The sequence below is a fragment of the Coffea arabica genome, chromosome 10e (assembly GCF_036785885.1).
Source record: "Coffea arabica cultivar ET-39 chromosome 10e, Coffea Arabica ET-39 HiFi, whole genome shotgun sequence".
NCBI classification, from domain to species: Eukaryota; Viridiplantae; Streptophyta; class Magnoliopsida; order Gentianales; family Rubiaceae; genus Coffea; species Coffea arabica.
The window spans coordinates 42,439,168-42,455,925 of NC_092328.1; the positions used below are offsets into that span (position 1 = coordinate 42,439,168).

Here is a 16,758-nt window from a genome sequence, read left to right on the forward strand (position 1 = left end):
TTTGGAAGCTTACGGAACATAAAATGTTGTTCAAACATTGATTCGATTAGTTGGAGAATCAAAACTCAAACGTGCTCTTAAGTGAGCTGAACTTGATTTGAATATCAAGTAATTTGATTTGTTTTTCAACCCTAACTAAATCTGCGTGTTTATTGACATGCAAACTCTCTTTCAAATAAGTTCTTTTAGTCAAAAATTCAACTTTATTTTCTTTCCAAGCAAAAGCGTGGTTCATAACGATGCGGCAATCCAGGCAAGATGCTAATTGGGTATTTGATTTCCTAGGTGGCCACAAGTTTTCTTAGCCTTTCTTCTTGCTACTGGATTCGTTCTTTTATTCAACAAGGAGCTACAGACGAGAAGAATTGTAAAGGAGAAACAAGGGATTGAAGCAGCCTAAAAGCTTTTTTTTCTTGTGTGTGTGTGTGTGTGTTGGGGGGGGGGGGGGGCGGAAGCCTAAAAGTAAAATTGGGGCATTGAGAAAATAGAATAAATCAAGAATTTGATCTAACTAGAAAATTAAGCTAAACCTTTAATTTATCCATATCCAGAACCACCTTGTTTTGCCCTTAAGGCTCTCAGAAACCTTGAGTGGAACCAGAAAGTGCTATCAATATCCTGTTGACAATCAATTTAAAGGCTTGAAAAGGGGGGATAGTTGCCCATCAAATGCAGTTTCACCTTGTACGCTTCTCCGTATTTCACAAGTAAATACACCCAGAAGAAGTAGCCCATTCGTTTATCCCCTCACAAGTAATACTAGCCCATTCATCTATCCCATCTAAAGATCTGCAGAAGAATATGTAACATTCCAGTCACTGAGAAACCTAGAACAATGAAACAAGCATTTCATGCTTGGGAGCAAGCTGCAGTTACGTCCAGCAATGTCCATGTCATGACACCTCAAAGATCTTGAAATAAGGGAGAGTCCCCGTTGAGTCAATCACTAACAGAGAAGATACCGGGAAAATCACAACAAATTTTATGCCCATGCAACTCCAGTACCTATATCTTGATCACCTTTTTCCATTGTCTGCCACTGAAAGCCGTCAATAGGCTTGATGCAAGAGTGCTGCGAGCAATGGTCCTAGATTTTCCTGCAGCCCTCTCTCTTCAAAGAATATTTTCAAAGCCAGCTAACAATCATGCCTGTCAAAGTAGTGACAATTAAAAGGTGCAGAGGGAACTCAAAATCCATCTTCAAGTTCATGATCCTGATTGTCAATCAGTCACATCAGCCAGTAACATGAATGTCGACATAAGCTTCCTCTGGTAATCTAAAGCTTAAGCAGTACATAGCCTACAAAATAAAAAGAAAAGTTGAAATGTGAAGTTTGTGCACACGCATCATGAGAACAAGAGTAATATCCACATTCAAGGACCAATCCCAAGAACCATGTGTACCTTATTTGGAGCAACATCGCGAACCTTGAGAAATATTGGATTCTGTATACTAGCATTCAGTGCAGACTCTGCCTCCTACAGACGATGGAAAAAGCATATCCAATCACATACCAATTGGCCGAATTTATGCAACTAGGCACTTCAAGATGAAAATGGTAGGCAAAATTAGATCCACTCAGCTTTGTAATGCTCAAGTTGAGAAATGTTTTCCAGAAAAGAATGCATGCTCCAACAAATTTGCAAGCGTTCCTATGAAATTCTTTTTACGATTTTCCAGATATAAACTCCATCAAGGGAAATGGAATCTCAAACAGAACGTAAGAGGTGTCAAAAACATAAAAGACCATGAAAGCTGTCACTTGTATAAGCTGTCTTCCCCAACAGAAAATAAGCAGCAGAAGAATAGAGGGAGAATGGTAATTGCAAAAATAGACTTACTGAAACAATGTACTCCATTGTCTCACTTGATCGCATGAAGCAATAGCAGTGAATCAAAGGTAAAGATGCCTTCCAATATCTCCTCTGTATAAGCCCTCTAAATGCATCTGAAAATGAAATTACAACATCCAGTGATATCCCATCTCTTTCCTCTCAAGAGTACAACAATAGCAAAAGGAAAAATCATTTGTCCATCAATTTCTGACAAAGTGATGACACATTGTAATCAAGCAGGTAAACATAATTGGCTGTTATTTTAGCAAGTAGTTTAGTGAAGAAAAGAAAAAACCAGAATAAAGCCATCTTGCTAATCTGAAGTACTTAAAAGTTGGTTGCTGCAGGTGACAGACACTGCATATACAGCATCTTGCCACAGAAAACTTCTGCATTGATTTTAGTACAGCCAATTTGAATTCTATGGTGCATTTAATTAAAGCAGAGACTCTCTGATTCCACTTAATTAACTTGCCAAAGTTTATAGTTCCAAATATCAACTGTCTCTCTCTGTCCTTTATTTTTCTTTTGAGAGGTAGGCTATGATGGGGCTGGTGTTCTCATATCTTCTAAATTTCATCATGGAGTAGATTTTATTACCAAGAAATTGGAGAGCAGAGGCTGGCAAGTTCATGATGACATGATCAACATGCTCCCAGGGCTTGTTTGTAAACGATTCGGAGCTTTTTATGCGTTTATTTGAACCGTGTTTTGTCCTAGCAATTACAGCAACATCAGCGCTATCACCAGTTCCATTATCTGCAAGAGAAAGTGCAAAGCAAAACTTAGGTAAACATTTAAGAAGCATCACAAGCAACAAGATAGCCCTAATGCGTTTAAGCATTTAGTTTGACACTCTTGAAACATTATTGTACAAATGAATTATTCATACAGCACTAAATTGTCTCAAAATATAGCTATTTATCTATTTTCTCAAAAGAGTTCATCTTCATTCAATTGACAAGTATCCTTTGACTGATCCAACCATACCTTCAGAACGCCTTTTTGCTGTAATTACATTAGCATTAGCCTGCGAACACAAGTTCTCAACAGTCTCAAGCTTGTATGAATTATCATCAAATTTGTCTTTCACCTCATCTGCAACAAATTTCATATTAGATCAAATTACCAGGCTTTAACTGAAGGTAAAAAGCAAATCAAACAGAATACCTGTCACATTTCTATCTTCAAGCTTAATTTGCCCTTCTCCGGATGTCATATCTTCGCCAGATGATTCGAATTTATGATTATCAGATTCAAGACTACTCAAAGGCACTGTCATCAGTTGAGCAATAAACTTTCTAGCATCCATGTTGTAGGCATGAACCAAATCATCAACTTTGTTGATTCTTGCATTTATCTTCAGAAATCGTATACTGTCTGGGTTCAAATCATTTGCATATACTAGGCAACCTTTCTGAGCTGCAGGAATAGCAAATGGACCTATACCAGCAAACATATCACAGATAATTTCCCCTGGCTGGAACAGTGAAATCAACCTTAAATGTTCATGTTCTAGTCTTGAGTTCCAATAGACTAAACTATAATCAAGCTTGAAAATTGCTCCATATTGCTTGACTTCAGTTTCCATATCATCTTTGCCAGCAAGTACTTCAAATTTTGGCACACGAAACTCATTGGTGATGGTTCCAACCTTGTTTACAACGGTCTGGATTCTGGGATAATTTTTCTGAAATAAAAAAATAATTTTAAGATAAATACACAAAAGTCAGAAAGAAAAGCATGCAGTTTAAAAGGATGATCTTGAACAACGTATATGAGTTATTGCATGAAATCTGTGTCAGATAATATGAGTCGGAATTGGATGCTCATAACATCCGAAAATGAAAGAAACCAACTTAAAAGAGTTAATTGTTGAATCTCCTACAAAAACTTTGCCTTGTATTTCTAACAATCCTGATCATTCCTTTTTCTGAGTGGCAGTTGTAGGAGATGTTTTATTAAAACATCCTTTATTGTAGAGGGCAAAGTGGAAGTTAAGAAAGTGACAATAAGTGACAACTAGAAAACCAGCATGCTCTGACTTTTAGTTGTAAGGTGCTCTGGCTTCATGAAGTAGTAAGACTTTTGGTTAACTTTCACTTTTTCTCCAGGGGATAAAACAGATGTACTTTGTTTACCGCCATTCAGTCACAGCATTGCTTGCAAATGTCTTTCAAATACATGATTGTCCAAGAAACACTATTGATGTTATAAATGAAGAAAGACATACATCATAGATGACTTTTGCAATAACATCCTTGTAAGGAAGAAGCTCATCACTTATATTCAGATGGGCAACATGACCTGCAAGCAGATAAATAATGAATGTCAATCATCAAGACAAGATTGATAATTCCAATAACTTAAGACATCAGAAAAAGTAGGAAATGAAAGAACCGTATATAGGGCATTTTTGTGCCATACAACAAAAGAAGAGAAAAATAATGTAGGATCACCAGGGAGGGAGTTACACCACCAAAAAGATACTTAACTATTGTCTCAAATGATGAGGGTGCTTCCACTCCAGAAGGCAGAATCTGCTTCAGTATATGATCTGAAACAAAATCATTCTGTAAGAAAACGAAAACTAGCAAAAAAAAAAAAAATTAGGCCATTCTCCCAAGAAAAAAAGGACTAAGAAAATTAAATGCAACTATAGCACATGTATCGCACTGCAAAATATAAAAAGTGTATCACGGAATATTGCATGTGTCTGCAAAATATAAAAAGTGTATCACAGAATATTGCATGTGTCTAACATCCAAAACTTTGATGAACTCCTCGGGGAAAAAAAATAAAAGGAAAATATGGTAACCTGCTGTCCAGTAAGAATATCCGAGTGTAACTGAATATGGAACTACTTCAACTTCGAACAGGGATTTCAATTCAGCAAGTTTTTCATCAGGAATATCAGACAAATCTGTTCCATTTAAAAAAAAAAAAAAAGGTTAGCACGATTTAACAACATAAGTAGAAAACATGCTTAAAAAAACACACAAGTAACAACAATCTAAAAAAACTAGAAAGCAGGATTGAAGAACATCAACATTTGTAGTAAACCAACATTTTCCAAAAACGAAAAAAAAATAATAATGAGCACAACAAGAATTAAAACATAAATAACATATTAAAGTGCTAAAAAATGAATCATTAAAGCAAAAAAAAATTACCAGGATTTTGGATATTTTCGGAGAGTATCAAATACCGGGTTTTATCACTGGTTGGATCTTCAGTTATTGGCTTAACCCGGGGCCTATCAAGCATGTATCTAGACCAAAAAAAAAACCCAGAAATTTATTGTCCTTCAATTTCTTTTCCAAAAACTAAAATGATAAAAATTGTTCTACCCGTTGAGAACCCGAGTGGCGAGCTTGCAATGCTCCCGAGGAACTCGAATTGCCCACAATTTCAAATGCAAGTCAAATTTACTCTCGTCCAACGCCATTTTCATGCCTAATTTTAACTGCTTTTGATCAAATTACTGAAACAAGAAGGGGAGGAGAAAACAGAAAAGTATCCGATGACTATAAGGAGAAAAATTATTGACGAAAATTTGATTAGCCGGACTGAAATGGGGGAAAAGAAGAAGAATACCTGAATCCCAAACGCTGTCGTTTTGAGCTCCGAAAAGCTAGGGTTTAACAGGCGTAAAACAAAATTTGATTAACGGGATTGAATTCTGGGGAAAGGAGAAGAATACTTGACTCCGTAACGGTGTCGTTTCCATTGGTTTTAAAAACCAGAAAGTGACTGGATTCTGTTCTTGAGCCCAACGTTGACCTACAAATGAGTTTTCTTCAATTCGGGTGCTGCGGCCCCTAGAAAGTGGGCTGAAGCTTTAGTCCTTTTTTTTTTAGGTGGATCCACAGGCCTGTCAAGTTTAAACCTTTGCATTCCAAGTCTTGCTCCGAAAGGGCAACTTTGTTTGTTTTTTTTTTGGGCTAATATTTATTGGATTTTTTCGAGGGAAATTCTTAAGTGCCAAATTGAAATTGACACATAAAATCGATACCATATTCAAATCAAACATTTTGAATTCCTTTTATAAGTTATTGCTTAGCTGCCTGATTTGGATGTTGAGTAGATATTTTGCTATTTTTTCAGGGGAAATAATAGGTCAAAGAGTTGTTATAAAAGACAAAGGGGATTATGATATGACCAATTGTATACAACTCTTACATAGGTAAAGCTTGGAGAAATTTTCTTGGAAATTCTAAACTTTGTAGTATAGGATCACAAGGTTTGCTCGAGCAACACAATGGTCTCATTATTACAATTTTGTAGTGTTGGTTTGGTAGGTTGATCATGGCATGACTTAATTGTAATTGTGGAGGGCACTTCACCAAGATTGTACTTTCTTGCTAATGTAAATCAATCAAGGAGAAGATTTTTGTTAATCAAGTAGATAAATTAGGTATTGTAGTTCTAAAGACATTGAGTTGTAAATTTTTGCCAATTGAAGGATAGCTATAGAATGGAGTTTGAATCATAGAATTGTTTGTCCTTTCTTATACTTTGCACTAGTTAGATACTTTTGTTTCCTTTTGGAAAGTCTACATTGTATTACTAAGGGGCTCCTCAAGTTTTGTACTTTTATTTTCTACTTCAATGGAAGGTTATAAATTTTACCCAAACAAAAAAAAAAAAACAAATACATTGAGTTGAGGGATCCCAGCTAAAATTGTTTAAATATCAGTAGCAGAAGCAAAGTGAAGATGATAGAAGTTGGGTAGTCTTTTTTTCTCACATCGAGTGAAGAACTCACGCACATAGTTAGATTAAACGCTCAGGAAGTTCATCAAAGAACGGCCCAAATGAACGATCTAAGGGGAACCCACAAAGCAACCTTTTAAGCCTTTTAAGCCTGTAAATGACCTTTTAAGCCTGTAGATGATAAAAGTTGGATAGTCAAAATAACCTTTTAAGCCTGTAAATGACTTAGCAGTCTTAATTTATCCTAGGAAGGTGTCAGTCTTGCAGCATGACTCTAGCTAGATGTGCCATGTCTGGAATTGATCAACCTTTAACTAGTGATCTAGTCATTAATCATTTAGCGTATAATAAATTCTTAATTGGGACTTGATCCATCTTTTTTGTTGTAAGATATTTGTACGTAATTGCCAATAAGAAAGCTCTTTCTTTGTTCTACATATATTTGTTAATCAGAACCTGTTTCGGTTTATACATGAATTAGTCTATTAGTTAGGAGAGGACTTTTAAAATTTCTTTTATATTATTATCAGGTTCAGATTCTGTACCTAACAATTGGGAATGAGAAAGATGTGCACCAATGTATTCTCTGTACACCGAATTACTTATAGATATCACGCGACTGAATATCATATTGATATCACACGACTAAATACCAAGTGTTCTATGTATTTTCTTTTTTCTTATTAAATTCAAAATAAGGAGAGCACAGTAGATTCAACCGTTAGAAAATGGAAATTAAGTGAGGGGTGAATTCAACTCAAAATAAGGTAGTTAATGTGCTTGAAACTGATGTGTTTGATAAATGAAAATCTATTTGCTGAACTTGTTAAGCAGTGCTGAACCTGTATGTATTTTTTTCAGCACAAGAATCCTAACTGAATGCTTAATTCTGATGACAATCAATAGAATTACTTCAGCTACCTTATCTTATCTACCAAATCTACCCTTATTTGTTAATTATGTTCAAAATTCTTATCTAATTAAACAACATAATATTCTCTATCTAACGATTTTTAGTTTCTCTTTTCTCCCTTTTTAATCACTTTCACATATTCTCCATACTCCTCATATAATATATTTCATATTTTATATTAATTTGATTTAAAAATAAATATTGTCATTTTCATACCTAACAATTTTAAACTAATTAAATCATAGATTCTATTTCTTTTTGAACGAAAGGATATAAGGGCAAAATTGTCAAATTAAACTTATTAAGCATTTAGCTATAAATATTTATCAAACAGTATAAATAGGTTTAGCATTAAAATTCAGACATTCATATATTTTTTTCAGTGCTTAAAATTCAGCAAATTAATTGTTTCAGTATTCAGATTTCAGAATTCAGACTTCAGAATTCAGATTCAGTTTTATCAAACGGAACCTTAAGGTCTGTTTGATAACATAAAAAAGTGCTGAATCTGAACTTTTTCAAACATTTAGATGTTTTGAGTGTTTGATAAATGAAAATCCATTTGCTGAATTTGTAGTGCTGAACTTGCGTGTATTTTTTTCAGCACAAGAATCCTAACTAAATGCTTAATTCTGATAAGAATCAATAGAATTACTTCAACTACCTTATCTTATCTATCAAATTTACCCTTGTTTATTAATTATATTCAAAATTCTTATCTAATTAAACAATTTAATATTCTCTATCTAATGATTTTCTATTTCTCTTTTCTGACTTTTTAATGACTTTCACATATTCTCCATACTCATCATATAATACATTTCATCTTTTATATTAATTTGATTTAAAAATAAATATTGTCATTTTCATACCTAAAAATTTTAGACTAATTAAATCATAGGTTCTATTTCTTTTTTGGATGAAAAGATGTAAGGGCAAAATTGTTAAATTTAACTTATTAAACATTCAGTTATAAATATTTATCAAACAGTATAAATAGGTTCAACATTAAAATTCAGACATTCATATATTTCTTTTCAGTGCTTAAAATTCAGTAAATTAATTATTTCAGTATTCAGATCTCAGAATTCAGATTCAGCTTTATCAAACGGAACCTAAATCTCTAATGTTTCCACCAAAATAAATTTGGTTCTCAAAGTTTTTGGTAGTAGGTACATTCAACAATGATGAAAACTCAATAATGACTAGTGGTCAAAATTTAATTACTGTTATTTAACAATTTTTGACTTGTACTTTTGAACCCTAATGTTTGAAATTTTAATCATTTTAGTCGCTTAAGTTTTCAATAGTGATATTGAAGATATTAGGATAAAATAAGATAAGAATTACACCGCAATTGTCTTAAATGGGTACTAGCAATTCTAATTAAACTTTTTTTTTATTTTTTTACCTCATTTATTCATGCCACTAATGTCTCATATACTTCTTCCCTTTGGTATAATTGGTCTCAAAATTGGTATTATATATATAATTATTGTTTTATACTATTAGTAATTAACTGATAATTAACCCATAATGAGTAAAAGCACTTCATATTAGTATCTATGATTGCTAGTTTTTATAACAATTCCTAACTATAACAATTTAAGGCCTATATGCACAAACCATGCAAGAACTGGCATGAAAGATAATAAATTTTATATTAATACTATAATTTTTCTTTTTTCTTTTATATATTATGTATATATTGTCATTTGATTGTAACTTATTCAAAAAATAATAATAAAACTCTTTAAGTTCAATGATGTTATTATCTCGATATAAAGTGTTTTTATGAAATTTATAGGGATTTTTGATGACATTTGTCAAATCTTTAAATCAATTCACACCTTTTTTTTTTCTTTTTAAAACTCCTAACAATAACTAGAAACTTAAGAGACCATATTGATTGAAACTTCAAAAATTAGGGACTAAAAATGTAAAGTTAAAATCAGAAAATTTAGAGACCATTTTGTTTTGCTATACATTAGAGACCAGTTTGATCTACAAGTCAAACATTGAGAATCAAATTTGTGTTTCTCCCTTTGGAAAATTTTGAGAAGTAGTAATAGAAAGATTTAAATTCTTAAAGACATATAAGTTTTGGCAAATTCACATATTCCTAATATCTAATAAAACACATGTCATAACCGAAATTACCAAATTAACCTATCCAACCAAGCAAGCTCCCACTCTAATCATCTGATCCCCAAATTCCCTTTCTTACCCATTTTGAGAGGGAAATGAATTAGCATCAAAATTTGTGGCAATCCTTCTAGGATTATTACTGGGGCCGAGTCAGTTTGAACTCGGCTCCAAGAAAAAGTCTAATGATACTGACCTTTCATTGAGTTGGGTTAAAATTGGGTCTAAATATTAGTCCCGAATTAAATGTGAGTAGAGTTTGGATCTTATTAGGGTCAAACCCGATATAGGCTTGACCCTTTAATATGCATATATATATAATTATATATAATATATTTATATTTTGATATATATATATAAGGAATATTAAATATACAAAATTATGTCAAAGATTTAGAAGGACAAATCTCAGTATGAGCAAATTGAGGACCTTTGAAGATGTATTGATTGTTGATCGTGTTTTATTATTATTTTCTATGTACATTGAATTAATTGGATATATTATTGTTGAAAAATTCTTGGTTTTATATACTTTTTTAATGATCTGTTACTGGTTCCTATATAGTTTTAATGTTGTGGTTCTGCAGATATCAAATTAGTTTAAAACTTAATAATTATAGTAATTATATTAAGGAAGTTAAGGAGTTATAAGTGAGGTTGAGTTAAGTCAAAATTAAACTTATAATCTGGATATTTTGTAAGTCAAGTATGAGTTTCATATTTATCACTTCAATTCTCATAATTCAAAACCCAAAAATGGTACTAACTATATGAGCCAAATCTGAGTTTGTTAAACCTCACTTCACTTCAGATGGCCCAATGACAAGCCTAAATCCGTCCCTTTTTTGATTTAAATGAAATTAAATTTAAACATATAGTTTAGTACTCATATTCTTTTGTACCCAAACAACCTTTTGACCTTTGAAAAAAATTACCCTAAATACTGCAAGTTATCTTCACCTTGATTAGAATTATGTCAAGTAATCATGAGAGCCAAGTCATATAATCGATTTTGTTGTCTAGGTTCTATTTTTCTTTTTTAGTTTTTGTTATTCTAACTGCAAAAAAAGGTTCCTAATTGCAATACTACTACGATTGATCATGGAAGTATATTGTTTGGATTGCATTTTTTGGAAGCGTATATTGTAACACTTTTTTAGATGTGATTTATATGAAGTAAAAAGATCATTGAAAAATGTATCAAAGAAATATTCCCAAAAAACATGAGATTTTTTGCCAGAGAATGGCAATCCAAAAAAGCTAGTATATTGGCATGCTAGTGCAAATTGACTTTTTTTTCTACAAATATATTATTTTTTATAACTTAAACTATCCCAAAAAAAGATCTCTAATCAAAATGTTGAATTGTTATGTTCAAACTTGTAACATATATGCTTCTAACAAAACAAGAAAAAAAATGAAAATGTTCAATCTTTAAAAGTAGGGTAAAATACAAAAAGGTCCCTCATGGTTAAGCTAACCTATGGAAAAGTCCATTATGATTTCGAATCATACATTTCGACCTCTCATAGTTTGACATAATTTGAAACAGCAACGGAAATCGTCAAAACCAGTTGAGGCAGACGAAATGACATAATTACCCTAATATACATATAAGCAATAAAAGACCTTTTAATAACCATCCTATTAAGTAAACTTACGGAAAAATCCCCTGTGATTAAGCCAATCTATGGAAAAAGCCTCTTATGGTTACATGTAGTTTTTATTTATTTATTTTATGCATAGGAATAAGATAAGCTGTATTTGGAAGTTTTATTTATTTATTTTATGTATAGAAATAAGGTGAGTTTTATTTAAGAATCTTTATTTATTTATTTTATATATAGAAATAAAGGTGAGTTGTTTTGGGAGTTTTGGGTTGTTTTTGAAAATTTTATGAGTTATAAGGTATTTAATAGGTATGTCAACTAAAATTTTGAATTAAAAAAATTATTTTTCAAGTCAAGGGATCTCAAACTCATTAATTTAAATGACTTTTGCCGATTTTCACATTAATTCAAAATCATGAGATATTGTATTGTATGATTTGAAACCATAAGGGCTTTTTTTGTAGGTTTGATTAATCACAGGAGATTTTTTTTTGTATTATAACTCTAAGAGTATAATAGGTATATCAATTAAAAATTTGCTTGTTTCTAGTACAAATACTCGCAAAGAAACGCGTGTATTTCAAACCCCTTAATTCAAACGATTTCCATCGCTTTTTAAAATAATTTCAAACCATGAGGTACCGGAGTATATGTTTAAAAACTATAGGGGGATTTTCTATATGTTTACTTGATCTCAAGGGGCTTTTCTATATTTTACCCAATAGTTAATGGCGTAATTCAATTAACCCAAATTTGGATGGTTCTCCAGCCAGCTTGCGCCACTGCCAGTTCTAACTTCTAACGGGTCTTTGAACCTGATATCCAATCCTTTTCCACATAGGAAATCATAATCCTAATCCTTCCTTAGTTTGGTAATAGTATTTTCTCCTCTTAGGAATTGGAGCAATTTCTCCTACGCCTATATATAAATACACGTTACGATTCTTCCAACTTCCTCACAGAAACTCCTTCCATCTTTTTCAGTGATAAACAACCCTCATCGTTTTCACTGATAAACAACCCTCCAACGCCCCTTCCCACAACCATGGTTTTTCAGCTTCCCACAACCGTTTCCAGCCACCACAACCCTGTTTTGCAGCCGAACGAATGTTCATCTACTTTGTTCCAAACTATCGCAGCTCCTGCCTCCGTCGTTTGGGCTTTGGTTTCCGACTTTGAAAATCCTCAACGCTACAAGCCATTCGTGAGATCCTGCAGAATCATAGATGGCCAGGCGAACCAAGTCGGATGCTTACGCCGTGTGGTTGTCGCGTCAGGACTTCCAGCCTCCTATAGCATCGAGCGGCTCGAGATTCTTGATCATGATCAGCGCATCTTCGGGTTCAGCATTGTCAGCGGCGACCACCGGTTGTCGAACTATCGCTCGATCATGAGTCTACACCCCAATGGCGGCGATGAGACGGTGGTTGTGGAGACTTACGTGATTGATGTGGCCGAGGCGAACACGAAAGAAGAGACGCGTGCCTTTGTGGATACGATCGTGAAACTGAATTTGCGGACCCTGTCCAGAGTTGCTGAGGATTTGGCGGGCAAAGCGCAACAACAGGTTTGAAAATCTCAATTTCTTTCACTGGTTTATCTGATTATTAGCTAAGTAATTAGGCTAGTAGTAGCTAGGAAGAGAATCATAAATTTCAAAAAACAATGAAAAAACTAAAAAGACAAAAAAAATTTTAAAATTAAGAAAAAAAGATTTTGGTTTCCTCTTTTTTTTTTCTTTTTTATTTGAAAAAAAAACATTGAAAAAATCAAAAAATCCAAAAAAGCAAAAAAGATTTGGCTTCTTCTTTTTCGTTTACTTTTCTTTGGTAGAAAAAGAATTTTCAAAAAAAATTGAAAAATCAAAAAGTGAAAAAAGATTTTCGTCCCTTTTTTTTTCTTTTTTATTTGCAAGCAAAGAACAAAAAACATTGAAAAAAAAATCCAAAAAAGCACAAAAATATTTTGGCTTCTTTTTTTTTTGTTTACTTTTCTTTGGTAGGAAAAGAATTTTCAAAAAAATTGAAAAATCAAAAAAGTGAAAAAAGATTTTCGTCTTTTTTTTTCTTTTTTTATTTGCAAGCAAAGAACAAAAAACATTAAAAAAACAAAAAAGACAAAAAAAAAATCGAAAAAAGCACAAAAATATTTTGGCTTCTTTTTTTTTCGTTTACTTTTCTTTGGTAGGAAAAGAATTTTCAAAAAAATTGAAAAATCAAAAAAAGTGAAAGAAGATTTTCGTTTCTTTTTTTCTTTTTTATTTGCAAGCAAAGAACAAAAAACATTGACAAAAAAAAGACCAAAAAAATCAAAAAATCCAAAAAAGTACAAAAATATTTTGGTTTCTTTTTTTTGTTTACTTTTTTTTAGTAGAAAAGCATTTTTTTAAAAAAAAGAAAAAATTGAAAAATGATTATGGTTTCCTTTTTACTTTTTTATTTGCAAGTAAAGAACAAAAAATTGAAAACAAAAATCCAAAAAACTAAAGGATTTTGGTTTCTTTATTCCTTTACTTTTTTATTAGTAGGGAAAGAATTTTTTTTTTAAAAAGAAAAAATTTAAAAAATGAAAAAAGGCATTGAATATCTTATTTTTCCCCAAAAATAGAAAATTCGCTTAGCTCTACCTAACACGTATCTATCAACTATGCATGAGGTGTTATTGTTTTCAAAAGAAAAAAAGGGTAATGCATAATTTTAAATCTGCCACTCTAATGTCTCATAAATACTCTACACGATCAATAATTAAATTTCTGTCCTTTTGTTAATTAAACAGCACTTGATTCCTTTTTGCCCATTTAGCCTGCCTATAAACGCTATCTTCTTAACTTTTTAACTGTTTGTGTGCATTTTAATAGCTACTGATGATCAGTTGAGTTCCTATTAGTGTGTCTAAGTGAGTTCCCTATAAATGTGCCTAAATAGCAGAGGTGAAAATGATAGGTACTTCCACTTTCAGGCATCAAAGTTAGCTATACTTGGGAATCTGTCTAAAGCTACTTCACACACCTTTGCACGTATAGCAACTAGCCCTGTAATTGTGTGATAATGTGACGGTGTAGCTTTTGATGTGAATGAAATACTAATTGGCCTCTTTCCATTTCTACCTTGGCTTAGAAACTGAAAGAAGTATGAGTTAAAACTTGAAGTCTGCGCCTAGTGATTGGAGTTGACATCTTAATATACTTAATAAGTTGGTGAGGCGATAAAGCAATCAGGGGCAGGTTAGTGCAATGTATCTGTTGTGGTTCCCTGTTCGGTTGTTGCAGAGTAAGCCAAGTCGGGAGTCTCGCTATACCAAATAATAAGTGAGAGTGCAGTTGTGGTTCCCATGCCAAACATCTCTTGAGTGAGCCAGTTGGATTCTCAGGAGACCTAAAAATGAATAAGTGCAAAAAAAGCACAAAATAGCACCAAAAAAAAAAGTGCTTCTGAAAAAAAATTGGGATTGCAATTGCCACAAGAGGGACAGCTTTGCAGTCGAAAAACAAAATCTATTAACAAGCTGCAGCCAAGTCCTTGCACTCACACATCGAGGGACAATGGGGGGAACCCCACCGCAACTATAGTGCAGGCCAACCACTGTCGTTACCATTGTTAACGCCCTGGTTCTGGTGAGCAATCCTAGATCTCACTTGGACCTTCGACTTTTAGGTATATTGGGATTTTAAACCAAAAAACTTGGTTGTGGATGAAAAGTTAAGACGAGTCTTATGGACGTTTTTAACCCAACTCCTGTGAGCACGCCATCTTTCTTTAATATAATTGTCATATGGGCCAATTAGTGTTGAATTCATATCAAATTGCTATGCTCGAACAAATTTCCTTTACTAGGCTAGATGACATTTCATCCCTCACACATGCTGAAGACTAGGAATTAACCAATTATTGCTATTTGATACAGCCTGCTCTACATGTTTTTGAGTGGGAGTATTCGTCAATTTTTCCTCGCATTCAATGGCATAGGGGGTATTCATTGTCCAAGGTGACTTGTCTATGATCGTGAAGAGATGGCTTATCATGCTTGGCACTAGAGACATGAAGTTTTTTTAACTCCACCTGTGTTGACACAATACATCACACAGCCGGTCCCAAGTCCGGATGAAGGAGGAGGGATTTTTTTTATGTTTTAGAAGGCAGCTCTTAGCGTACGTTCTCAAAATCCTTCTGTGCAGATTATATATGAAAGGTTGGTGAATGCGAGTTTTTTTGTTTCATTCTTCTTGGTAGTGCTGAATTTCTGGTCCTCATTTCATAGTTGATCTGGATTTTAGCATCTATCCCGGGTTATGATCCAATCACATATCTTTCATTCTTTTACTTTGCTTTGTTTTACAATCGCACTTTACTTTTTCAGAGTTTGTATACTTGTTCACATAAATCTGTTGTGTGTTAGAGCTGCCAATGAACTGGTTTACTGTGAGTAATCAACATGCACTAGTACGTTTGGCATTGGAAATTGACAGGAACTTTTAAGCTGGTTCTCTTCTGTTCATTCAGTCACCTGAATTGTGTTGTAATATGTTCTTAAGCTCACTTGCTATTGCAAAGGTAATGAACTTTGTTTTATCTCATGCTGATCTTTCAAACATTTGTAGTTTATATCGACAAAATATGATACGGAAAAAAGGTTACGCTACTGATATTTCAGACACAAGTTGTACTATTTGGTGTGGCTGAAGTCTGACCGTAGAGTGGCTTTCATATCTTGAATTTCTTTCCCAAATTCGTGTGCTATAGGTAGATTTGCAGCACCATTTTAGTCAGAACATATGTTAGAGCGAAGTGATGCTGATTATTTTCTAATTTTGCAATTCTTGGCAGGGATAATTCTATGGGATCAGTCTAATGCAATTTTGTATTGTTACAGTTTAATTAAATGAACAAGCTTTTATAGAACTCGTGGGCTCACATATGGATTTGAAGTCCTGTGTGTAGATTAGAAACTCTGTGAGTGGAAAGTATGTCTTTCTGGCAATGTTATTGATATTGGAATTTGTGGCGGGGTCTCCTGGCTATTGATGATAGCCTGCAGAAGTGGTTACAACGGCATCTTTGGTGAAAATCTCCATATAGTTCTTTGCTTTTCAATCAACACTTCAAATTTTCCTCAATTATGATGGTTTTATGTGATTAAAGAATGATAATGCAAACAGGGTATGTGAACTATTGTATACTAGGCCGAATTCAAAGAGAAGAATGTGATTCAGGAAAAGAAAATATTGTAAATCAGGTCTTAATGCTCATTGGTCTCAAGTACTGAAAAATGTTCACAGATATATATATATATGTATATATATATAGGCTCAAGCTTATGGGCCATTCCTTGACCAGTACATAAACTGATTATTGTATACCAGCATTTTTATAGAGATTTAAGAAATTTTCAGAATTAACTTGACAGTTTACTGATTTGACATAGCCAAATTGCAGATTGAAGGGGGCAAGATTTTGTTGTTCAAATCATCTACTTGATCTACTACCTAGTAGCTTATTTTCAAACCTGCACTGAGAGTTGACCATCAGTGCTTCTTGCCCT

At 33.2% G+C, this 16,758-nt stretch overlaps 2 protein-coding genes across 5 annotated transcripts; one reads left to right on the forward strand and one right to left on the reverse strand.

Annotated features, from left to right (window-relative positions):
- Positions 1-490: 490 nt before the first annotated feature.
- LOC113710846 (tRNA (guanine(37)-N(1))-methyltransferase 2) lies at positions 491-5,581 on the reverse strand. 4 transcript variants are annotated; one of them, XM_027233894.2, is made up of 12 exons: positions 5,434-5,581; positions 5,187-5,320; positions 5,010-5,107; positions 4,655-4,759; positions 4,331-4,393; positions 4,070-4,143; positions 3,007-3,526; positions 2,827-2,934; positions 2,437-2,595; positions 1,843-1,949; positions 1,405-1,479; positions 491-1,300 (listed from the first exon to the last, which is right to left on the reverse strand). In XM_027233894.2, exons 2-12 carry the CDS (start codon positions 5,288-5,290, stop codon positions 1,235-1,237), a joined length of 1,479 nt encoding a protein of 492 aa, XP_027089695.1. In that variant the 5' UTR covers positions 5,291-5,320; positions 5,434-5,581; the 3' UTR covers positions 491-1,234. The 4 variants fall into 4 exon arrangements, with proteins under 4 accessions (XP_027089695.1, XP_027089696.1, XP_071923896.1 ...); XM_027233895.2 differs by having other exon boundaries at positions 5,187-5,292; positions 5,434-5,571; XM_072067795.1 differs by having other exon boundaries at positions 5,187-5,302; positions 5,434-5,519.
- Positions 5,582-12,265: 6,684 nt separating this feature from the next.
- LOC113711487 (abscisic acid receptor PYL4-like) lies at positions 12,266-12,793 on the forward strand. Its single transcript, XM_027234651.1, has one exon. It carries the CDS (start codon positions 12,266-12,268, stop codon positions 12,791-12,793), a length of 528 nt encoding a protein of 175 aa, XP_027090452.1.
- The last annotated feature ends 3,965 nt before the right edge of the window (positions 12,794-16,758 follow it).

Bases quoted from the DNA above. Each gene is read 5' to 3' on its own strand.
- LOC113710846 (XM_027233894.2), bottom strand. From the start codon at position 5,290: ATGAAAATGGCGTTGGACGAGAGTAAATTTGACTTGCATTTGAAATTG. The intron at 1,950-2,436 runs GTAATAAAATCT...TTTCATTTTCAG, and splicing joins CTCTGCTCTCCAATTTCTTG to ATGCATTTAGAGGGCTTATA. The intron at 1,301-1,404 runs GTACACATGGTT...TTTATTTTGTAG, and splicing joins GCGATGTTGCTCCAAATAAG to GCTATGTACTGCTTAAGCTT.
- LOC113711487 (XM_027234651.1), top strand. From the start codon at position 12,266: ATGGTTTTTCAGCTTCCCACAACCGTTTCCAGCCACCACAACCCTGTT.